Here is a 25,274-nt window from a genome sequence, read left to right as displayed (position 1 = left end):
TCTTCTAACAGGGCTATTAAAGTGACGGGGAAAAAAGTGAATTAGCAGTGAAAACTGGTCACTGGTTAGGAAAAGGGTGAGAATGAAAACCTGCAGCCATTGCGGCCCTCCAGGCCTGGAGATGGATACCCATGGCCTCACCCAACACCCCTGTATCTTAACACTGCCATGCCTACCAGCTAAACCAACCCAACCCTGTAAAATGAAAAAAAAAAGAAAGAAAAGAACACAAAAACATGACGGGAAAAGTGGAATTTTTTTTCTGGAATACTTTTATTGTATCTTTAATCAAAACATCAAATCAATAGAAAATACTGTAGATGGCAGGTAAGTAAAACAAAAGCCATGATCTAAAAACAAATATGCGAACAAAATACCAATAAAACTGTATACTGAAAGGCAGAGCTTGTTGATTGTAATAAAAACACTAAATCATAAAAACAATTTTAACCTTGGTTACCCAACAAAATTTCACGGCAAAAGGCAAAGATGCATCGTGAAGAGCTACTCCTTGAGAAAGGAACTTCCGTTTCCTTAAACAGTGCTGTCTTCTCTCAGCCAGCTTGGTAACAAAACAAAAAGTGTTAACACCCAAATGAACTTCTCTGTAAATATTTCTACAATATTTTAGTGCAAATACAGTATATTGTTGAAATGTACAGATTGATAGGTCCCTTCAAGGCCCACTGTTTCTCTAAGGAACACGTTCACATCTCACTCTACACTGATATGGCAGCACAGCAGGACGGGACAAGTGTGGCTCTTCACAGAACGAAGGGCATCAGGCCACAAGAAGACCCCTGGTGGTAAGGAAATACAGGCTCCCACACCCACCTCATTTAAGGTGCAGGCTTAGAGCGCTCGCTTACATTTCTATTTCTGATTTTCCTACCATGATAGTTTAACCAAAGGAATGCAGCCAATACTGTGTGTGTTGGTCACCTCTGAATGCCATTTAAAATAATAAAAACAGCGTTGTTTGCATGATCAAAACTGTGCTGTTCTCCAATTATAACATGAAAAATATTCAGATTTCCCTATTGTGTACTATTATCCATATACTTTAGAAAAAGAACTCATTTTTATAACAGGCAGCTAAGAGTATTTGTATTCTTTGTCATTGGTCCCAATTTGTAAAAAGTGCACCATCTATGTTGGAGTAACATGTGTGCCACTTTGGAACTAAGTATCCCACTCCCACCTGGTAAACTATATCTTCATAATTTATTTTCAGGTCCAAGATGACGCACTTCAAGTTTGTGCATTCTCTCACCTCTACAATAAACTATAATTCACTTTCCCTGTACTGTTTTCCTCATCTTAACCAAGGTTGAGGTAAGCTGATAGGTAAGCTTTATAAACTGTTAAGGGGGCGTAATTTAGTGAAGAACACTAAATGATCAAATGTCAAAGACAACTTCAGCAATCACTGCAGAACACACTCTGGCCTCAGTATAGTAGGGCCTTTTGTTGGGCCTTGATTTAACAAGCACTCCGCCGACAGGGCAGACAGTTGATGGTTTCCAGCAGATCACACAGCAGCAGTAGACACTCCTGAATTCAATGGCTCTCATTCCTTCCATAAAAGTCCAGGGCACTATCTTAAAATAAACGTTACTTCTGCCTTTTTTCATAGGAGTGATCAACTATACCAGAAAATAGGACATCACTGGGAAAACTCTTAGTTACAACAAATGAATCCTCAGTAATGGTCACCATGCCTGCTCTAAGAGCACAGCCCTTTCAAGAGAGGGTCAAGGAGTAGCTCTTAAAGGAACACAGAAAGTCGCATTCAAAGTATGTCAGAAAAAAGAGGGCAATTTCATTCAAATGCAATAGACTGCAGCTCCAGTGTAGTGCAAAAGTTTCTCTCCTCTCCATAGATTTACCTCCCATTAAACCTGCCTTCAACCCATATGGATGAATGTGCTTTCTTGTCTTGGCTCACTTGCGTGGCTGATGGATATGCTGGTTAATATGATGGGGTGGAGGAAGCTTCTCGACACAAGGCTGTGGTTTTTGATGAGCCACTTGGGCAGCAGCTGGAGGAAAATCTTTATCACCCTGAAGAAAGGGGGGGGAAAAAAAAAAGTCAAGATCATCCAGCTCACAATAAAATAAAATGATCTTGAACATTGAGATCCTCATGGTTTGGATTCTTCACAGGTTTAATCCCACTCACTCAAAGACCAAAGTTAATTCTGTATAGTATGCTTTCAGAATGCATCATGGATTGAATGTGATGCTTATATGTTATATCACTGAAAGATGCTGAGAAATTAGTTCACACGTTTGTTTTCAGTCGACTAGATTACTGTAATGCACTCCTCTCAGAACTACCCAAAAAAGACATCAATCAGTTGCAGTTAGTGTAGAATGCAGCTGCTAGAATCCTAACCAGGAAAAGAAAATCTGAACACATTTCTCCAGTTTTGATGTCACTACACTGGTTGCCTGTGTCATTCAGGATTGACTTTAAAATTTAAAAAGCCTTAAATAATCTCGCCCCATCTTATATATCAGAATGTCTGACACCTTATATTCCAAATCGTAACCTTAGATCCTCAAATGAGTGTCTCCTTAGAATTCCAAGAACAAAACTTAAAAGAAGTGGTGAGGCAGGCGGCCTTCTGCTGCTATGCACCTAAAATCTGGAATAGCCTGCCAATAGGAATTCGCCAGGCTGATATGGTGGAGCACTTTAAAACACTGCTGAAAACACATTACTTTAACATGGCCTTTCTATAACTTCAATTTAATTTAATTTAACTTAATACTGATACTCTGTATGTTCAATTCTTCATAATAACTATTCATGGTGGCTCTAAAATCCGTACTGACCCCTACTCTCTTTTCTGTTTCTTTTTCCGGTTTCTTTGTGGTGGTTGCCTGCGCCACCTCCACCTACTCAAAGCTTCATGATGCTCCAACAATGATGGATGGATTAAAAGGCAGAAGTCTACGTGACCATCATCTTCATCAAGCCCTTCCGTGAGAACCCTAAATCCAAAGAGGACTGTTTCATTTATGTTAGGTAGAATGCCCAGAGGGGACTGGGCGGTCTCATGGCCTGGAATCCTTACAGATTTTATTTTTTTCTCCAGCTGTCTGGAGTTTTTTTTTTGTTTTTTCTGTCCACCCTGGCCATTGGACCTTACTTATTCTATGTTAATTAATGTTGACTTATTTTGTTTTCTTATTGTGTCTTTTTATTTTTCTATTCTTTATTATATAAAGCACTTTGAGCTACTGTTTGTATGAAAATGTGCTATATAAATAAATGTTGTTGTTGAATGTGAACGTTGAAAATGCACCGGTAGCCTTTGGGTGATCAGCATATTCTTGATGGCATCCAAACTGAGCAGAATGTGTGTTTAAGGAGGTTAGTGAGAACATATATAAATACTTAACTTGGAGGTTTCAAAAATCCAGCATCTCCTAGGAATATCCCGAAGGACTGAAGGCTAACAAATATTGTCCCATTTTTTATATTAAAAAAAATGCGGATTAGGCTGATCCAGGAAATTACAGGCCAGCATGCTTAACACACGTCACTGGTTAAGTAAAAGATCAAACAAGACATGTCAGAAGCATTAACAAGTAGTCACTACGGAGCTACTGTATAAGGAAAGACTAAAGACGCTGAACATCATTAATAGATGCAAAGAGAGAGATTAAGGAGTGACAGAGATGTTTTCAAAAGTATGAAGAGAATTAGTACAGTGGACCCCAGATGTTACTTCGAAAAGAGTTCTTCAAGAAGAACATGGGGACCCAGTTGGAAACTGGTTAAGGGTTAATTTCACACAAATGTTAGAAAGTTTTTCTTCACACACGAGAATTACAGATACATGGAATATGTCACCAAGTAATGTCACTAACAGTAGTATTTAGACTCTCAAAGCTCAGCTCAATAAGAAGTACGTGAATAGAGATTGACGAGTTTGGTTTAACACATTGGCCTGTTTTCATCAATGTTTTACTAATCCATACTGCTAACCACAACAACACTCAGTTACTCTCAGCACTTCAAGAGTTGTCATGGGTGTAACGATGATGGGCGCCACCCAAAGCATTATCTCGAAACTTCAGTTTAGTTCTTGGTAAACATGCAGCTGTAATGGTCTGTGAGCTCTGAGCCTGAGGACGTTTCGTTATGGCTTCTAAGAAAAAGCATACTGAAAGATAACATGGTCACTTTTGATTTAAAAAATGATGATAGCTATCTTGTTCATTCAGAACAGGCATAACAGGGACCGAAAAAAAAATGAAACCATTAAAGTAATTTAAGGGCATTCTTACCCGTGTCACTGCTCCAGAAATGATAAGTGTTTGTTTAGGAGGGCTAAAATAAAACAAAAATAAAGAGTTAACATACTCACTGATCAAGAACATTGACTTAAATAGGGACATAATCACATCAAATAATGCCCTCCTGTAGTATTTCTAAAATGCTTTAGTAAACGTCATTTATAAAGTAATACACTGCTGTTCCTGAAACGTGGAGAAAATTGATTTAACCGACAACAAACAGTCCTTCTATGAGCACACTGCAAATACGTATACTGTAATTAAGGAGATCAGAACATATGGGAGACGCATCCAAAATATTCAGTGTTGACATGTGGAGACAAAGATACACATGAGGATAAAGTACATCAACATTTCACCATTTTGACGTATATTTGATCAAAAATGCACAGTCTAACACATCTGTTAAATTTAACAGGGCTATAGCAGATTGACGGAATAGTTTTAATGTCTTAATGAATGTAAAGTATCATTGATATCATATCAAAATACTACTTAACCTTATGAAGAAAGTGCCAGTGGATACGTTTGCCAATACAAACACATGATTAGCGACCCACGAGAGGGTTAATATTATGGTGCTGCATGAGAATAATGGGATATAAAGAAATGGGACACGTTAATGACGGCTTATTTACATTAAGGGTTGCACTCCTAAAGAAATATTATTTAAAGATGATTGATTACAGAAATAATCATAATTAACAATTAAAGTACCCTTTTTAAAACCTTAATACTATCATCACTGTTAATGTCTGCTTAACATAGTAATAAGATAAAACTTAACGTTACAACGGCAACAATATTTATTTCTATAGCACAGTTTCATACAAAGGATGTACCTTAAAGTGCTTTAGAACATGTCAATGAAGTAGAGACAAACAAATTAAACTTTAACTTTACTCTTTAACCCTAAATGTGATAATGTGAGTTTATATGTACCTATGCTGTATACAACTTTATGAATTATTTGTTAACAAAGATAATACTTAAAATGTAAGTAACTGCCTTTCACTTTTTGTAAACTAAAGTAAAAGAATCAATGGGATGTAACTGGTGAATAAAAAAAATAATATAAATTATCAGGTATGAATAATCAAAATACAGTGGGGGGTAGTTAAGAAGAGCCCCTGTCTTTCATCATTGTCTCCTATGTGCTGCTCTTCACTAGCAAGCTTTTGGGCAAGATGCACTGACATTTTAGCTGTGTCTGGTTTAATGCTAGAACTCACACAGTTGTAATACGGTCAGGTTTAGTAACTGTGGCAGAAACTGAAATACAGTTTCTGGTCAGCTTGGTCATCATCGGGTATGATATGTTGCAAGTTCACCAGATCAGACAATCCACAGGTGGCATCTCAGTTCAGAAAAAGAATATTCCCTTTTTGGTAAAGGTCAGTTCCATGAGGTAATGAAACCAACGTATTTGCTTGTCTTGCTTAGTGAGAGAGAGAGAGTGAGAGACAGAGAGAGACTATAATTGTCCTCCAGGGGGATATTAGAACATTACTTCCTCTTAAATTCTTTTCTTTGCTTTGATGCACTGCATGTGCACTTGTAACGTGTGTGATGACACAGCCAAAGAGGTGTACAGTCCAATGATGCTGGCCAAGAGGTGGCACTACTTCTTTTTGTTCTTTCAGCTGCTCCTGTCCTCTGCCTCTTGTTCTGTTACACCCATAACCTGCATGTCCTCTCTCACTACATCCATAAACCTTCTCTTAGGCCTTCCCCTTTATCTCTTAACTGGCAGCTCTATCCATAGCATCCTTCTCCCAATATACCCAGCATCTCTCCTCTGCACATGTCCAAAACAACACAATCTCGCCTCTCTGACTTTGTCTCACAACTGTCCCGCCTGAGCAGACCCTCTAATGTCCTCATTTCTAATCTTATCCATCCTCGTCACACCCAATGCAAATCTCAGCATCTTTACCTCTGCCACCTCCAGCTCTGTCTCCTGCTTTCTGGTCAGTGCTACCATCTCCAACCCATATAACATAGCTGGTCTCACTACCTTCCTGTAGATCTTCCCTTTCACTCTTGTTGATACCCGTCTGTCACAAATCACTCCTGACACTCTTCACCACCCATTCCACCCTGCCTGCACTCTCTTCTTCACCTCTCTTCCACAATCCCCATTACTCTGTACTGTTGATCCCAAGTATTTAAACTCATCCACCTTCGCCAGCTCTACTCCCTGCATCCTCACCATTCCACTGGCCTCCCTCTCTTTCACACACATGTATTCCGTCTTGTTCCTACTGACCTTCATTCCTTTCCTCTCTAGAGCATATCTCCACCTCTCCAGGGTCTCCTCAACCTGCTCCTTACTATTGCTACAGATCACAATGTCATCAACAAACATCATAGTCCACAGGGACTCCTGTCTAATCTCGTCTGTCAACCTGTCCATCACCATTGCAAATAAGAAAGGGCTCAGAGACGATCCCTGATGTAATCCCACCTCCATCACTTCTACCGCAGACCTCACCACGGTCACACTTCCCTCGTACATATCCTGTACAACTCTTACATACTTCTCTGCCACTCCCGACTTCCTCATACAATACCACAGCTCCTGCACCCTGCCATATGCTTTCTCCAGGTCCACAAAGACACAACTCCTTCTGGCCTTCTCTAAACTTCTCCATCAACACCCTCACAGCAAACATTGAATCTGTGGTGCTCTTTTTTGGCATGAAATCATACTGCTGTGCACTAATCATCACCTCACTTCTTAACCTAGCTTCCACTACTCTTTCCTATAACTTCACGCTGTGGCTCATCAATTTTATTCCCCTGTAGTTACTGCAGTCCTGCATATCCAATACTAATGGAGGGTACAGGTAACATACAATGTCCACTTTTTAGTGATCATGTTTTTTTCCAGAAGTGTTTTTTTTTAACCACATTTTAAACCAACACTTTCCTGGACAAATGAATGCATGAGGCCACATTTATTTATTTTTTCACTATAAGATTTCATAGGTATGAAAATCTGTACACCCATATGGGAAGAATTACCTTGCCTGATCCTGTGCAACTCTGGAACACCATGGCATGTGTTACACCGGCCCAGGTACCAACAGAAGTTTGAGGGGCCACAGACCCTCTGCTGACCAGTTCTTAGGTTTTGTACGGTGCAGTGTAACAGTGTCACCACTACAATTATTTTTTGGAAAGGACTAAAGACCCATTTTTCCAGAATGTATTCCATACTCAAGATTCAACAGATCTGTTACAGATTATCTATGGCATGGGTGGCGAACTGCAGGCCTCGAGTGCCGCAGTGGCTGCAGATTTTTATTCATACCATCGTCTTAATTGTGGCCAGTTTTCAGCTGCTGATTACTTATTTTAATTAACTTGACTCAGGCCCTATGGTTGTTTCTTTTTCTTTAATTAGCAGCCAAACAATAATGAGACACAAAACAAGCCACCACATGACCAGCTCCCCTGTGCCCATTACACAATATCTGAAACTAAACAGAGGTGATGGTCTTGGTAAGGTTGATCTCTCAGGTCACCAAAACACTTTGACGGTGCTTTTAGAAAGAACAGAAAAACAACAGTTTTCGAAATGTCTGCTGTGACAGAATGAGAGCAGCAAGAAGCCATGGAATTAAATAACGGGTTTAATCAACAGCAAGAATTGGCTTCTCATTAAGAAAAGTGATTGGAGTGAAATTGGTTGGAGTTTGAAATCCCAGTTTAGCTGGTCATCTGTTAGCTCGATTCACATCTCATTTCTGCTTGGCTGTCATTTAATGAAGAAAGGAATAAATTCAGAGGGCTGAACTCTTCTAACAGGGCTATTAAAGTGATGTGGAAAAAGTGAGTTAGCAGTGAAAACTGGTCACTGATTAGGAAAAGGGTTAGAATGAAAACCTGCAGCCACTGCAGCACTCCAGGCCTGGAGTTTGCCACCCCTGATCTATGGTGCAGGTAATGCTGTACCATAAGTAAAATTGTTGCAGAGTCCTGGTACAATCTCCATCTTTGCACACATTTCTAGGTTTTAAGTCACTTTTGATAAAAGCACCTGTGACTAAATGAATATAAAGGCTTGCCAAAAGTTATGCAAACCATGGCTAAAAAACAAATACAAAAATATGCTTAAAAGTTACTTACCTGGTTTGAAGGGCAAGCCTTTGGCTCAAAACTGAACCAACAATGTCTTTGTTGCATACAACTCTGAACAAAATGTTCTTTTCTATGAATATATTTTTGAAAATAGGATGCAAATGAAATATGCACCGGGGCTTGTAAATGATGCATTTTAACCTAATCTTTGATTGAGACTGATATCAATCAGTTAGCTGCTGTTCAAAAAACATACCATGAGCTTTGATGTACAAAGTGGTTTGAATTTGAAAATGCAAAACACATGCAGATGCTTTTTTTTGTATCTATCCAAATTATACAGTGTTTAGCTAAAAGTGTCTTTTTATTTAGCATACATTGGCTTTAACATTATCCTCTTGATTTTTAGCATTTTGCTGTGCTACAATAGGAAAGTAGAAATGAGAAATAGAAATCAGCTGATTTTATATGTAACTACAGAAAAAAGCTGTGGTGCAACTAGTTTGTCTTCATCCATTGATCAACCTACCCAGTTTGAAGTCAGTGGGAGTTAGGCTGTATCCTGTAGGCGCTATAGAGAAGGCAGGAATTTACTTGCAATGCAGTACCAGTAAGTCATGGGATAGGACATGGAGATCTTATATTAACACAAATGCTTTGCAGAATAGACATTCAACAGAATTATGACTGAACTATTCTTCACTAATACCCCCATATACATGTCTAAAATCTTCCCTACTCTTCCCTGCTTCATAACAATTTAAATATCCAGAAGTTGCAATCGGGGAACAGTTGAAGCACTCAGTCCAATTATACTTTAACATTAACTTCAGGCCTACTGATCAAGACTATTTCCAGTTGGCCTTATATTTCATTTTCTTTAGCTGGCAGAATCAACATAATCAAAATGAATATATTTTACAGGGTCTTTATGTCTATTTGAATGTATTCCTTAAATTTTACCAATCCTTTTAATGTAAACTGGATGCAATCATAACATTGTTTATCTAGAAATTGGAATGACCCTAACACATTTTGCTGCTTCAGAAATGGGGACAGCTATTTTCAGCTTTCCCTTTACCCCTTTGTTTTAACACTGCTACTTTACTGGTAGCCTGTAAGGTAACTGGGGTGAGTTGCACCTGCACGTGGGGGAGCGATCGTTCTCAGTTGCTTCATCGGCTTCCTAAGGTGTGTGATTAAGGCGCTGCGTCCATGGAGATGCATATTTATGGGCCAGCAGGATAGGGGGAAGGAAAGAAAAGATAGATCAGAAGGAGGTTAAAGAAGGGAAAAGGCAGTCATGGGAGACGAACCAGACACCAGGAAGGAGATGGCAGCACGTGCTGGGGCTCCGTGAGGTAGCGTAGGCTGAGTCGCTCTAGGGGCTGGTTCTCCCCACTGACTAAGCGTGTAGAATGGGGTGAGCGAGATGTAAGGCAATAATGATAATACATTTTTTTATAAGACACTTTACTTTAGTAGTAAACCTCAAAGTGCTACATAAAACTATTTAACAAAGACAAAACAAGATAAAACAACAATAAACAGTGCCATTCTTGTTAATATGCTTTCCTAAATAAAATAAAAAAAGTCTTTAGATGTTCTTTAAAACAGCCCACAATCTGCTGCATTCTCAAGTTCTCTTGTAGGGCATTCTAGATCCGTGGAGCAGCGACTGCAAAGGCATCCCAATGGTTCCGAGAAGCAACTGAGTGAGTGCGAAGGAAGACAGTCTGGCTGCGCAGTATGGCGGCAGCCAAGCCGGGGGTCGTCAGAAAGGAGCTTGTGCTGCAGAAGCTCCACCAGTGATGGGTGAGCCGGGGAGACAGAAGGTGGTGGGCTGCGATCGAGTGAGGAGAGAGACGGCATTTTAACGTCTATTTTAACAGATTTATTTATTATGGATTTTATCCCCACGTTTCACTGGTTTTATGGATTTGCTATTTATTTGGGTACTGTATTTTTTTAACACTGCACAATGGACATTTGTTTTTACTTTTGACTGTTTTTAATAAAAGCACTTGAGCACTTTCCACCATCCTCTGGCTTCAATGAGATTTGTCAGCTCATCTCGGTCATAACTATCGACAGTGTTGGTTCAACAGACTCCCATGTGGGAAGAGGGAGTCTGTAGGGGACCGGCATCATCACACTATTACACAGTACCCAGGTACATTACACAGTATTCAAGTATTGGGGGGAAAAAAAAAAGTGCTACTTGGCCAGTACTATAGAAACAGCAGTCAGACATTTTAAAATAATAATGGTCAACATCCGACTTTTTAAAACCAAAGTATCTCCAGACAACAGACATGACTCCCTTTTTTGGCAAAAGTTCTTCTGTGTCACCATGTGCAACTTTATCGTCTGCTGCAGCTTCAGTTTCAGAATGTTCTCTGTTCATTTTCACCGTGCATTACCTCCACTAACGCATGTGCTCCATTACATGCATGTTTAGCGGTGTAGCAGTGAAAAAATGTCCCCCCGCTTAAACAGTTTCCTGCTGCATCAGATTCTGAATGTTGTTTACGCTATTTAAATCGGTGTTACGGTATAAGAAAAATCCATATCATAACATAAATAAAAAAACGTTTTTTGGTATGAACCGGTATACCACCCAACACTAGTAGACAGTGGTGGTTGTTTGTTAAACCCTGTAAATTAGAGATGTAAAGAACATCAGCTCCTAACATGTTCTCTGTTTCAGAACCAGCCAGACAATACTTCAGCTTTTGTATTATGGAATAAACCTTAAAGAGCAATGAACCAATTGAGCATATAGGATTCCTGTGAAAAAAAGTATCTAAGAATCTTGCATACACACCGTGTGCAACCGTATACAAATGCTTCTGAAAACACGGTGAAACTATGGTGGCTTAAGTCAATTTATTATTAGGGAGTAATACTGTCAAGTTGTGCATTTAAAAAAATAACTATGTATTTTTCTGATTATTAAAATAAACAAACTACAGCAGGTACACATCATCAAGTTTTTCTGTACCTTCCATACCGACATATTTGAATCATTGAATTAATTCTCTATTAAATCTAAATTTCAAGCATAGCCCCAGCTTTAGTTATAATATACAGTGAACTATTCCAGGAATTTACCACCATTCACTGGGTTCACATACTGTACACAAGGCCAAACCAGTAATTTCCCAGGTCAATAGTGCTCATACATGAAAGACTCATCACAAGAAAGAGGAAAGAGACCCCAAAAAACACACAAAGGTCTGAAACTGCCAATCGCAGGACATTTTATTTTTTTCATTTTTTTTGTCTTGAGAGCAGAAACTACCCAGCACTGTATTCATTCTATACATTTATAGGAAAACTTATCACGTATAACCTATCCGAAACTTAAAGGTGCAAATCAGACATGAAGATGTGTGCAGAATATTACTTTGTACGCTAGCTTAATTTACACTATCAAAGTGCCTGATTCCTTTTACACTTCTGACGACTAAAAAACCAAATGCTAAAGACTCGCTCTTTTTTCATCTTGACCAGAAGAGAAGAAGATCCCTTACCTGGAAAGGAAGCCCCAAGCCCGCATATATTTGTACTACCTACTGTGACCAGGATGGAAACGGACAGGGGAGGACTGTCTTTGGGGAATGTTTATTCCCCCTGGACACTAGATGGCAGCAGCCCTGAATATCAATGCCTGGTCAGAAAATCGCAGGTGATACTGGGAATTACAGTTCATAAGTGCGGGCCTGTTGAGGTCAGTGGGTCCTGCAAGAGGGCGCTGCAGGGAGATACACTCCCTGTTACTTACAATGGGCCGGAGCCCTAGCACTGGAAATATTCCCTGGTCCTTAAAATAAGGGACTGCACTGCCTTGTCTAGGGTAAGTCAGAGCTGGGAGGAAAGATGGAAACACTCGAGAGGAGAATAGCAGTGCGGTAGAGACAAGAGAGGAGGTGAAAGAGGAGAAGAGACCATTTACTTTTGTGCTTGTGTGTACAAGGTACATTGTGTAATAAACACCCTTTGTTTGAATCAGGGACTGTTGCGTGTGTGTGTTTGTTTGGGGCTCACTCACGCCACCCTAGCCTTCACAATGGGCATGACCAATAAACTTTCAACTATGTATCAGTAACTGTGACAAATTCCAGCAGTCACATTTAAAACAAAGTTCAAGAGCCATTACTTTTGCCAACAACAGAGTATGTAGGAGGTTGATCCACGTTAAGTTATATATGTGTATCTCTAGTTATTATTACAGTTATGACTGTTCCACTGTTTTTTTTTTTATCCTTCTTTATTTTCACATTCCTTACTGAGGTTCAACATCTCCCTGAACTAACCCTCCAGATATTGGTATTTTTATTTAGGTCACACAGCAAGGAGATGAGGCGCCTGTCTGTCTGTCTGTATCAAAGTTGGGCCTACTCTGCCACTGAACATTGGTCTTGAAAATTTGACTTGGGTTAGGCTATTCGCTGAGGCACCAGGCGACCAACTGGCTTAGATCTACTAGATGTTCATTTTAGCAGGACTCTTAGAATTCTACAGGTTTTCTCCTTATAATTTCAGTCATGCTAAAATGTTTGATTTTTTCCTCTGTTGTCAGCAGACCCTTGACGTGAGCAGTATGTTTCTAATTTTATAACTGTGTGAGTTATTGAATTCTTATAAACTCAGTCATACAAAAAACACTGTTTTGAGTCTAACTTGTGATCATTTGATGAATTTGCATATCTCTCCTGAAGTGGCAGCATCTTAACATCCTGTCTGAACTAAAAGATTTATTTGGCAACAATCCAGGCCGATCAGATCTTACTAGTGTGGTTATTTTTTATGCAGCGTGAGATAAGGGGGAAAATACATTATATAACTAAAAAGCGTGCCCTTTTAAAACTGTGTACATGGAACTAGTTAAATTCTTTGTGCGAGGAAGTGAATTACCACATCTATTTTAAGAACACCTTTCACAATATACAAATTAGTTTAATTTACTTATGTATTAGCAATAAACTTTATAAACTAAACTAATTAATCAAATTATTTAATGAATGCAAGGACACATCTCTAGATACGCTAATATGTTATTCTTAGACGTGGGACAGCTTAGCTATTCGCTAAACAAAGTGGCTCGATTGCCTGAATGGTCTCCTCATGTTTGTCACATTTCTTATGAGGACACTTATCCTTTTTGGACTAGGGGCTGTCTATATGTTGTCCTTCAGCCTGAGAAGCTACATATTCCCAAAGGGGAGTCAAGTCTACACAAGTAGCATTACTGGAAAGGAAGGAACCAGTTCTGGTGGAGCTGTCGGCCCACCACTAGTCACACTGTCCTAATTAAATTCTCTAATCACCCTAACCTACATGTCTCTGTAGAAGAAGTACTCAATACAAAAAACCCATGTTACACACATGAAACACAAAACAGTAAATAGGCCGCAGTCTTACAAAGCTTCCAGAAGAAGGGAGAAGCCAAGCCTATTTATTGCCTCTGTTATTGGTACTCAAGATGAGAGGAAATGCATCTCTGTCACTTCTTCTCTCTGTACTTAGTGACTGCACATTCTCTTTTCTCTGAGTTTCCAGGTTTCTCTGTGGTGGTTGGTGTTCACAGTTAGGTTGTAGTTCCTGAGCCTAAATTTGGTAAGGATTCACTTCTCTTTAGGGTTTTTATTTTGTCAAATGTATATTAAACATATTGAGCCACAAACTGGTGTAGCTCACTGTTCCTCTACAGAAAAAGATGAGCTTCAAAGACAAAGAAACGAAAATATGCTAACTATGACAACATAGAGAAACGTCCAAGTGGTTAAGAATGCCAACAAGCTATTGGTTTTGAACAGAAATTTTGAAATAGATTAAGTTAAAAGCTGCTAGCAGACATTTGAGTTTGCATTCTTCATTTGTTTAACATTTATTGAACTGTAATTGGTTTGAAATGTGTACCCCAATGTTAAGATTACAATTTGTCAACTAATATGTCACCTTACTTGTATGTAAAACTTCTTTGTTTATACTTTACTAATAGCCAACCCACGGCGTACCATACGCCACATAATCAGGCTGGTTTTTTAATGATTTTTAAGCACAGGGAGAAAATTAACATTTCAAAAATCAGTAATGTAATAAATCAGCAAGAAAAGCAACATTGTAACAATACATGGAACGAACCAACACACAATCGTCCGTGCGGCGCTCAGGCGCGGAGGGTGGAACGGGAGGAGAGGAGAAGGACATCCACTCAGCTCCCTCGATCATGCTAGTCTGCTGATTTCTCGTTCAGTATGCACTGCCCGCTCATGTGCCCACCTCCAACTCGTCACTCGAGTCGTTGTCATCTTTGCACAGTCCAGATGCACCTGTGACTCACGTAGACTATTCATTGCTCTGTGCGGTTTTGGCTGCCTTTCTATATATAATCAACCAAGACACCCGACCACGGTGGTAGCGAGGTGGGAAGGGGGTGTGTACAAAGTGCAGGAGCATCTAAGACGATGCATGTTTGTCGCGGATGCGAATTGCTGTATGTAGCGGGTAAAACAGTTTGCTATGGTGCACGCGGTCATGCGTTGTAACCGAAAACTCGGTTTTTAAAGACTGCTTACTTTATTGTGTATACGACTGTAGGTGAATGAAAAGATGTAACATACAATACAGCGTTTTACACGCTGCATACAGTGATTCACATCCACGACAAATATGAATCTTCTTTGATGGTGCTGTCGCGTCCACCCATGCTCTCGAAACACACACACTGCCTGGTCATGTGCCCACTCGCAAGAGAAACTAACAGAGACCCGCCCACCAACTGCAAGACCATGGGATACCCCTCGCAAACTGCTCTACACGCCGCATACAGCGATTCACATCTGCGACAAACAAACTGTTTTACACGCCGCATACAGCGATTCACATCGGTGACAAACATGCCTCTTCTTAGATAGTCCTGCCGCGTCGTGTGGAGCCTCTGTGTGAACCGGTCAGGCACAGAGAAGGTCAGCTGCTGAGAGAGCGTCTCAACTGTTGCAGGGCCTGCATTGGTAAAGCAGGTGAGACGGTAATGAAACAGAGGCACAGGGCTTATTGGTTTTTAAAGACGGCTTCCTTCATTGTGTTTTAACCTCAGTTTTAAAGGACTGTTTTAAGGATCTCATGGGATACCCCTCGCAAACTGTTTTACACGCTGCATATAGCGATTCACTTCCGTGAGAAACATGCCTCTATGAACAGTCAACATGGCTCAGAGCTGCATGTGGACTCTACGACAGATGAACATAAAATACGCCGTTTTTCCTGTGTCATGGCGTCCGAGTTGGTGGGCGTGGTTCTGCGAGTTGTTGTCGTATCCAATGGTCTTAGAGTTGGTGGGCGTGGCTCCTTCCTGCGTGCGCCATGGGCGTCTTACTTGTCGGTGGCTTAGTGAATCCACGACCCTTCCGGCGTGCTTTCCATGGGTGTCTTGCCTTAGTGAATTATATATATATAGATAGCTGATAACAATAAGTAAATCCCCATAATTCAAATTACTAACCTTAAGAGGAATTTACAAACAAGAGTTACTCTTACCTGCTGCTTTCCCATTCCTTGCTGTCTTTATCCTTGTCATGATTCTGGTGATCACCCCCTAGGTGATGTTTCTGCACAATGCGCATACCTCCTGCTTTTACTAAAGAAGAACAGAGAAAACCTTACTTATGAGATGAAAGCAAACTACCAGCAGCCTAATCACAACAGCAGCTGCAAAAAAATAAAAAGTCTAAAGGAAAACCACATTATGCCTCAAATTTACGTGATGCTAACATAAAGACCTTGTATGCTCAGAGAGCTTTGCACATCCCATTTTTCCAAATTACACTGAGCTACACCCTGCACAGGTTGAGGTAACAGTTAATGCTTGTTGCTACTGGGCTTGGCTGCATGAGCAACAGGGGCAATCTAAGTCACTGGGGTCTTCAGTGATTCTCAAATCACATAGTATGAACTCATATCACACATCTTTTGCTCATCCAAATGAACATTAAAATATGAATAAGTATACCGCTTGTAAAAAATAACACTTTTCCAAGTTTTATTCACAGTATCATTAATGCTTCCGATTTTTCTGCTAGTGGCAAAGACATAGTTTTCGATTGTTTATTTCTTACTGGTGCTTGAAAACGTGACATATTAAATAATTCTTGACAAATAAGACAAAAAGTTAGATTTACCTGGGAGAAAAAAACCTACAGTAGTTGTGATTCAGCACTCTTGTATCATGTAAATTATTTTTTCTCTATGCAAAACTGTGTGCTTTCTGTGGCAAGAGGTAAATTTCATTCTTAATTTGAGTTTCAACCACAATTCTCTATGACAAATTAAAACCATTCTCTACAAAAACAAGAATACTTGAGTATCAACTGACATTTAGAATCTGCACTTGTTATCTGGTCAGGTGGCAGGTTACAAGGCCTCACTCAGCTCCTGTTCACAAGGCATAAACACAAAGTAACTGAAACTGAAAATTTCACTATAACTCATTTGAGGTTACACTTCTGAATATGCAGGATGAAAAAATAATACACAGTTTACAGCTCTACCAATCAATTCTAGTGCATTAATACCAACCCAACATTGCCCCCTGCAGTGTCAGTGTGGTACTGCACATTCAGAATACAGAAATGAAATTATGGCTGCAGGGACACTCTGCATTCCTTCCAGTCTATTCTATCCCTTTTAGAACTGGTTTAATGTGGTGAGGTATGTTGCTGGGCCAAGTCAGGTTCACACTTCTGTTTCTGTGATTTAAAATTAGTATTAGTAGGTTAGGTGATTCCTTTATGATTGAACAGGCCTACTTTACACACAACATTAAGGAAGGTCTTGGATTAAGCCTGCCATGAATTTACTTGGATTTGTTTAATCAAATGAGTCAAGCTTAATTTCCCAGGTTAAAAGTCTTCACACTTTAAGTTCCAGGTAAGGTATGATCCCAAAAGCAGAGTAAGAGGTTCCCAACTACCAAAACTGGTTAAAAAAAAGACTAATATGCTAAATTTTTAAGTGGATTTTTAAGTTTGAGATATGCTGCTGTCATCACAAATCCAAGCGTTGGCTCATCTCAACTGTCTTTCGCACACGTTGTGAACTAGAGAGAAATCACTGGCTGAGCGTAGATAATCTGAATGCTACCTTAGATCAACAACACCTGAGAATGTCAGACTCTCTGAGGAACATAAAGTGGGATATGTTAAACATACCGTGTATACTCGTGTTTAAGTTCTCCCACGGATAAGTCGGGGCTTGATTTTACCATATAATTTCTGGTATTTTATAATATCGGTCGTATAATTCGAATGCTGAAAACTCACGCTATTGGTCCAGAAGATTATGATATACTAACACCCACCTGAGAGAGTCACCACTGAGCACACTGCCTTTTTTTTTTCTATGTGTTGTGCCTACGTGACCACACAGTAATACCCGGACTATTCTGAAGCAACGCTTGCACTGTTTTATGTATCTCACATCCTTATACACCTTTATCGTAAGAGCATCCCTTATCTACGATGGAGCACTCAATCAGAACAAAATATGAAGCTGGTTTTAAATTAAAAGTCGTTGAAGTGGCAAAATAAATTGGTAACTGTGTTGCAGCAACAAAATTTGATGTGTCTGAGAAACTGGTGTGATATTGGAGGAAGCAACTCAGGCCCCTTCTTTGGGCAAGATGTAATGGTTACAAGATGGAATGATTGCATCTTACTTGAAGAAAGGGATCTGAGTTGCCTCAAAAGCTTATTGTAATCTTTTTAGTTAGCCAATAAAAGGTGTCATTTTACTTGACTTCCCGCTACACAAGCCATTTGAATTCTCGGGAATTAGGTAGGGCTTGACATGCTAAATTACCAAATACCACCCACATGACCTCTTTCTTGGAATTAAGCCTGAGACCATCCATACATGACATAGTAGCAACCTGTCAGTTGTGTTAACCGAAAATCTTAAGGCTATAATGACTAAAAGCTTGATCATGGCTGGGTGGTGTAGGAGGGGCCGAATGCTGCAGTTCCTTTGTTTGGTCAGGATGCTGGTTGCTTCGTAAAACTGAGACTGTGTGGCGGATATTGGCACAGGAGGCCAAGAACAGCAACCACCAATCAAGCCTGTGTGTCTTGTGGCTTCCGCCTGGTATAAACCTTCCTTAGGACTGACAGTATATTGATTAAATGTTCACAAAGTCCTAGTGATGGAGTGTAACATTTAACACTTGTGGAACTTGTGATTTTTGTGGCTTGGACCTCGTACATCACGCGGGTCGTTGTGGTTTACTAGGGAGTAGTTATCTAACAGTAAAAAAAAAAATACAAGAGTTTTTTGCATCTTACTGTTGGTGGAGAGCTCCCCACAGTTGGAGGTACAGGCACAAGTGTCTTGCAGTTTACTGTTGGCAGAAGAAGGGTGTGTCTCACAGTTTGATGTTAATTGGGGCCTCTTTAAGAATTCTATTTCAAACTTTCAGGTCTCAATTTTATGCCAAGAGATGCATTTAGAGGAACATTATTCTCGTGTGAACTGAGCACAGTTAAATTATTACCTGCATTTTACATGGCTTTGCTTAGCAAATGCTTTTATCTCAGATGACGTACAAATTACAACTGCATAAACAAAAAGTGTTCAAGACTTCAATAATATTTGGTATGAAAATGATAAGAGCACTCACTAAAATGCTTTAATGCAGATGCATGTAAGACACCTTTAAATTAGTAACGCAGACGTGCATGTCTCTATGGGCTCATTGTTTTTATCCTCTCAAGTGTTTATGTATTATAAATTTTACTTGAGCATGGATGTTGTTCTGCTAATTACCGGCATAGGCTTGTGGCTGTTGTATGTCAATTGAAATTTAACAAAGAGATGTAAATGTCGTCTTTCACTGCTGTAGAGATGTTGTTTGTGAACCTCTACACAGGACACCTCATATCAGAAGTTAATTGATGGCAAGTGAGAGGGGAGCCTCCTAATGTCTTGCTAATAGAGGCCTAACTGTGAGCTCTACTCTTTCATAATTGCACACTGTGTGATTTTAATTTTAGTAGGCATATATGTGAGGCTTGCTCAGGCACTACTTCATTACAGCAGGTTTACAGTGTAATCATCTACATCTGTAGATCTTCAACAGAGTTGGACATGACAGTCAAAGCATTTGTGTTATTTCGCCTTGATTACTGCAACTCTCTGTTCATGTGTTTAAATTCATTCCTCACAGGATCCCCTACAGCTGCTGCAAAGCTCCGGACTAGATCATCTAAAAGATCACACATCACACCCAACTCGATTTCTTTCCAATGGCTTCCCCTGAAATTCAGAATTCATTTTAAAATCCTGCTTTCTCACTTTTAGACCCCTACATGGTGAAACTCCTCCCTACTGTCACCTTTATATCACATTCAGGTCTCCGAGGTCTTCTGAGCAGGGTTTGTTAACTGTCCTGCACACCAGACTTAGAAAGAGATTGTGCCTCTGAGGCTGAGGACCCTAAATTGTGGAACTCTCTTCCTGCAGATGTGAGATCAGTGGACACTGAGGACATTTTTAAAAGGAAGCTTAAGGCCCATTTATTCAAGCTTGTTCAAGCTGGTCTGCCGTGTTGTTTATGCATTTTTTCCAGGTCTTAATTTGTTCATTCTTGCTTTTGTGGGCTGTGAAGTTTTATTGTGCATATCTACGTATTTCATTCTTAATTTTAATTTGCTTAGGCTTGCTTTTTGTGTGTTGCTAAATTGTTTCATACGTCTATGCATTTTACTCCTGGTTTTAATTTATTAGCTCACTTACGTTTAGTCTGTGATGGCTGTTTGTAAAGAATTTTGTGACATCTGTTCTTGAAATGCGCCATATAAATAAAACGAACTTGCTTGTTTACTTACTATAGGCTTATTCAGATTTGTACATCTATCAGATCACCAATTTACAGATACACAAATCTTGGGGGCTATAGTGGAGGCATGGGTTTCTTGCTCTTTACTGATGGAATGAGAATGTGTGCCATGTAGTTTTCTATGCAATAATGCACTCTTTTACTAATAAATGGTGACGGCGTCCTTACTTTGTCCTGTGGTGCACTGCTGTAGTTAGTAGTTACTATCTGGAAGACACCTCAGTAACATCTGATGGCACCCTACTATAAAGGTATGTATGCTCCTCACCCTGCTGCAGTAGTCTTGTGGTTTAACCTAAGTCGGTTAGGGTTCTCTCTTAGTTTATGGAACAGACAGGAAGCATGGTGTAGTGGTTATGGACTTTTAAAACCAAGGTTGTGGGTTGAAATCCCACTACTGGCACTGTGTCGCGTCACCTGCCTGTGTTCAATTGGGAAAAACAAAAGAAACATAACCAATTGTACCTCAAATGTTGTAATTAACCTTGAATAAAGGTGTCAGCCAAATATGTAAATATAGACTTGCTTTTGATTTATTGCAGATAAAGGCCTGATAGTGACATGAACATTGGCCGGGTTTCCTCAGAGACAAGTACAATGCTTCATTTGTATGTGTGCCTAATGGCCTACTGCAGATTGAGGCTGATCATATAGTTTATGCTTACTGTGAAGGTAATTCTCATAGTTCTGGTGTACGGCAAGGTGTGAATTGCAGAGTTTTACTTATCAGACACTGTCTTTGACACTAACAAGGGTCTCACTGGATTTTGTGTCTTACTCGTTGTGCTGTCATATGTTTTGGGTTATCAGCTAATCAAAACCTTACTGGGTACATCTAATGGTGTGCACACTTTGTGGTTAACTGTTAGTACAGGTTATGTTGAGTGAGGCTTGTGGTTAACATCTGGCTGTGATTTTATTGAGGCTTGTGCATTTTGTGGTTTACTGCTATGGAAGCGTGCATACTTACCAGCCTGGAGCTGAGGTGGGTAAAACTGGTGGTTAACTCTCTGTAGGTTGACGTTACAGTTTGAAACTTGTAGAGATCCACGTCTACTAACTATTGTCTTTTCAAATGCACAGGAAGTGCCAGGAAGAACTTCTTTATGTAAACTAGTGGAAGTCTGGAACAAACTGCACAGTCAACTGCAAAGTAACTTGATTAAGATACTAGGGCAGTTTAGCTATTAGCTACACAAATGGGCGCGGTGGACTGAATGGTCTCCTCACATTACAGCTAGTGTTACGTTTATGACTGTGATTTCCTGTTCTATCCTGTTTATGTAGAGGAACACAATAAATTGGGCTATCATTAACATACAAAAAAATCCTACTGTTTTTACTTTGTTCCCACTTAAATTGTAATGTTAATATAGTCTTAATGTATTATTTTAAAAACATCTTGTTTTCACACCCAAGCAGTGCTAACTTTAAGGTGGAAGTCACCAGGGGCCTCATGTATAAACGGTGCGTACGCACAGAAATGTTGCGTAAGAACTTTTCCACGTTCAAATCGCGATGTATAAAACCTACACTTGGCGTAAAGCCACGCACTTTTCCACGGTACCTCATACCTTGTCGTACGCAAGTTCTCCGCTCGGTTTTGCAAACTGGCGGCACCCAGCGTCAAAGCAGTGCTACTGTTCTTGTGTGATTTCTCATTATTTTCATGGCGCGCTTTATAAATACACAGAAACTAACCGCATATTGTTTATTAGTGTAATGCATCTGATTGTAATTAACTTCGTAACAATATAATGGTCGAAGGAACAGCCATAGTATTCCAAATGCCATAACTGCTTTAGCGTTGTTACTCTCACTTCTTCTTCTTCTTCTTCTTTCAGCTCCTCCCGTTAGGAGTTGCCACAGCGGATCATCTTTTTCCATATTTCTCTCACTGCACCACTCGGAGTATTTATATCACTGTATCTGAGTGTGAATCACAGCAGCAGCTGATCGGAAAGAGAATTATCGGTATACGGCATTAAGCACACTGTCTCTGCCACGGCAAAACGTTTTAAAGCCTTTCCTGTACATACCTCGCGGTTCAGAAACAGTTTAATCGCAAGAACTTTAAATGCAGCCAATCAAGTGCTCCTTGTAGAACTGTTTATACTTATAAGTACAATCACCTCACTGTAAACTTGCACTATAGTTATAATATCTCACAACCTGGGCCACTTTATAAAGCGTATTTACATATGATGACGATATCATTTTAAGGTGAAATGCAGCAAAATATGTTTATTAAATTATACAGATAAAACTTTAACTTCATTTAAATAATCTATATTCTTCACTGGGAGTGTCGTGAAGGATAGAATAATTAAACATGTACTACGAAGATATTTCAATGTTCTTTAAGCGTTTTGAAGAATCGGCGCTAAGCTTACAGATGGCTTAACGTCTATTACAGAGCTGATTGTATGGCGATCGGTTACTTGGGGAAAGAAAAGCACTGACTGCAGTGACGGCTACGCCAATATATATTGAATATAAAACAGAAAGATAAAATAACAACACAGCTAAAAGCATGCGACAAATTTCGCAAAAGTTAAATGCTTGTGTCATGAGCACGAGGCTATGCAGTGTCTGCAACATACGTGGCCATCCACCGTGCATAAGATACTTTACTGACATTGGCGGGCGAAGGAGCCAGCCACCGATTCTTCCTCTGCCCAGTGCCACCACAAGCTTAGAGCCGCCCTGAGTACTGCTGCAATAAATTATTTCATCGAAGTGAAACATGTTTAATAACGTGCTTTAACTCCTATCATCATGAAAATGACATCACGTATACATCTCAGTATTTTAGTTATTCAGAGAGCTGTAATATCACGAATGTAATGGATTCTGTGTCCAGTTGGAGGAAGAGAGCCGGTTTAAGAAACAAGTAGTGATTCACACACATAGAGCACATAGAAAATCAAATACAAAACAAAGCATTTAACGTGCTACTTTAATTACGATGTGATTTTAGAAACTGGTTAATTAAACAATTTTAAGATGAATTTTATGATGTTCTACTTTAATGACAAAATAAACTACGTGATTAAAGTGGAAATGTCGAGATTGAAGTGGACATTTCGTGCTTTTTCCCCACCGTGTGGCTTTTTTCTCTGTACCCTAATAAGCTTTCATATGACACTCAGACAGTGGGCTTACAACTCGGCTTTCCACGGCGACTTTGATATGTGACTTCTTTTTATTTCCGGCACTGTGCGATTTTGTGGATGTGAGCTTTCATGTTTCTCCAACACGCTATATCACTCGATCAACTTCCTTTTGTTGATTATACCACGGCTTATTTGAACAAATAGTATGTTTTTCCTTTGCCTCCACTTGGTATTCGCTGAAATTCTTATGTTTCCCCCCGTGCTTTTCCCATTGTCTTTTCACATAAGGCTGCGCCTAAGGGCGAGTTATATTGATTTGCATATTCAAATAGGCGTAATTCTGGGAGGATTTGGGGCGTTACATAATGCGTGTGCATGAGCGTTTGATTTCACGCTGATCGGGATTTATGTAGTGGAAGAACTTGGAAGTTGGAGTATGCACAGATTCCTGCATCTGGATTTTTCTGTGCGTAAGCACATTTCGGCTTTTGTGCTTACGCCATGTTATAGTGCGAGTTCTACGCACGGCGTTATACATGAGGCCCCAGGTGTTCTTTTGCAGCCATGTCTTGCCGAGAGTGGGTGTTACTTATAACATGCAATCTACAAAGACTTGGCCCAGCACTCCACAGATTTTTATTAAGCTTATCTGATGCTTGCTTTTGCACTGGTCATCTCAATGAGACTTGGACCTACCGGAGACTCCATTGTGTATACCATGTCTTACCAAAAACAAAGGCCTAATCCATCCCTACTAATAAAAATTAATTACGCTTGTTTTGTGCTTTTTCTAGATACTTAAAAGTGATTTACATAAACAGTGAAGTGCCACTTCAACCACCATCAATGTGCAGTATCCACCTGGATGATGCGACTGCAGTCATTCTTGATCCAGTATGCTAACCACACATTATATCTTAGGTGGTTTAAGAGGTGAGAGTGATACTTAGCCAGTAAAGAACAGGGGATGATCAGGGGGCCAGAATGACCAGGAAGTCATGGGCCATTTTAGCCAAAACATCAAGCAACACCCTACTCTTGGGATCTTTTATTTGGTATTTTATGACCACAGGGACTCAATTTTAAATCTACTTCGAAGGGCGGTGCCATTTTTAACAGCACAAATTGCACTGGATTATTTGAATCCACACACAGATCACAGGGTAAGCGCCCCCTGATGGCCTCAACAACTTCACTCCCAGCAGCGATCAAAGCTCCTCCTAGATGGTCTGGCATCCAGTTGGGTTACCTATTCTGAAGTGCAGTTGGTATGGCTGGTCCTCAGAAACGTCGGTGCTACGTTGCCCAACGCCCCCTGAGAACTCTGTGCGTCGAACCTCACTCTACGCATTGCACGGGTTAAAGTTTTGCTTTCTTCGTGGTTATGCACTGCTCGAGGCCTGGTTGCCACACCTGTACCAGACACTTATTTTTGGTCAAAGTACGGCGTGTATCTCTGTTTACAGCTTATGCCTGCCCTATCTTACCTTCCATTTTAAACTCGCTTTCGTACGCTATCAGCTCAAATAATTCTATCGGACCTGTTGCCTCTAGGATTAGGGCGCATCTTCATCTGAACGCGCGTTCATCCTTAAGGTTTCCCTAGTTGCAAGCTCGTCTCACCTGCAGGCGGGTGACCGGCCCGCGTCTCCGCTTTTTCTTTGGGCGGTGAAGACATCTCCGTTTTCCGAACTCTGACCAAATACACGAAGTCGCTGGAGTTTTAACACAGACTCAGTTTTACCATCCGGCGTCTCCGCACCCCTTCCACGCTACCAAAACAAACGCCACCTGACCGAAGTGGATTCGACCACGGTGTGTACAAAATGGGAGGTAAGCGGTCATTCGATGAAACCCTGGAAGAA

The 25,274-nt window shown here is 40.1% G+C and overlaps 1 protein-coding gene across 1 annotated transcript; it reads right to left on the bottom strand.

Moving 5' to 3' along the window:
* Window positions 1-254: 254 nt before the first annotated feature.
* Window positions 255-25,238, bottom strand: LOC120517412 (death-associated protein 1-like). Its single transcript, XM_039739732.1, has 4 exons — window positions 25,033-25,238; window positions 15,943-16,042; window positions 4,303-4,345; window positions 255-2,064 (listed from the first exon to the last, which is right to left on the bottom strand). The coding sequence occupies exons 1-4, from the start codon at window positions 25,085-25,087 to the stop codon at window positions 1,945-1,947; spliced, it is 318 nt and encodes a 105-aa protein (XP_039595666.1). The 5' UTR covers window positions 25,088-25,238; the 3' UTR covers window positions 255-1,944.
* Between the last annotated feature and the right edge of the window lie 36 nt (window positions 25,239-25,274).

The sequence above is a fragment of the Polypterus senegalus genome, chromosome 17, assembly GCF_016835505.1.
Source record: "Polypterus senegalus isolate Bchr_013 chromosome 17, ASM1683550v1, whole genome shotgun sequence".
NCBI classification, from domain to species: domain Eukaryota; kingdom Metazoa; phylum Chordata; class Cladistia; order Polypteriformes; family Polypteridae; genus Polypterus; species Polypterus senegalus.
This window is presented reverse-complemented; position numbering and strand designations above follow the sequence as displayed.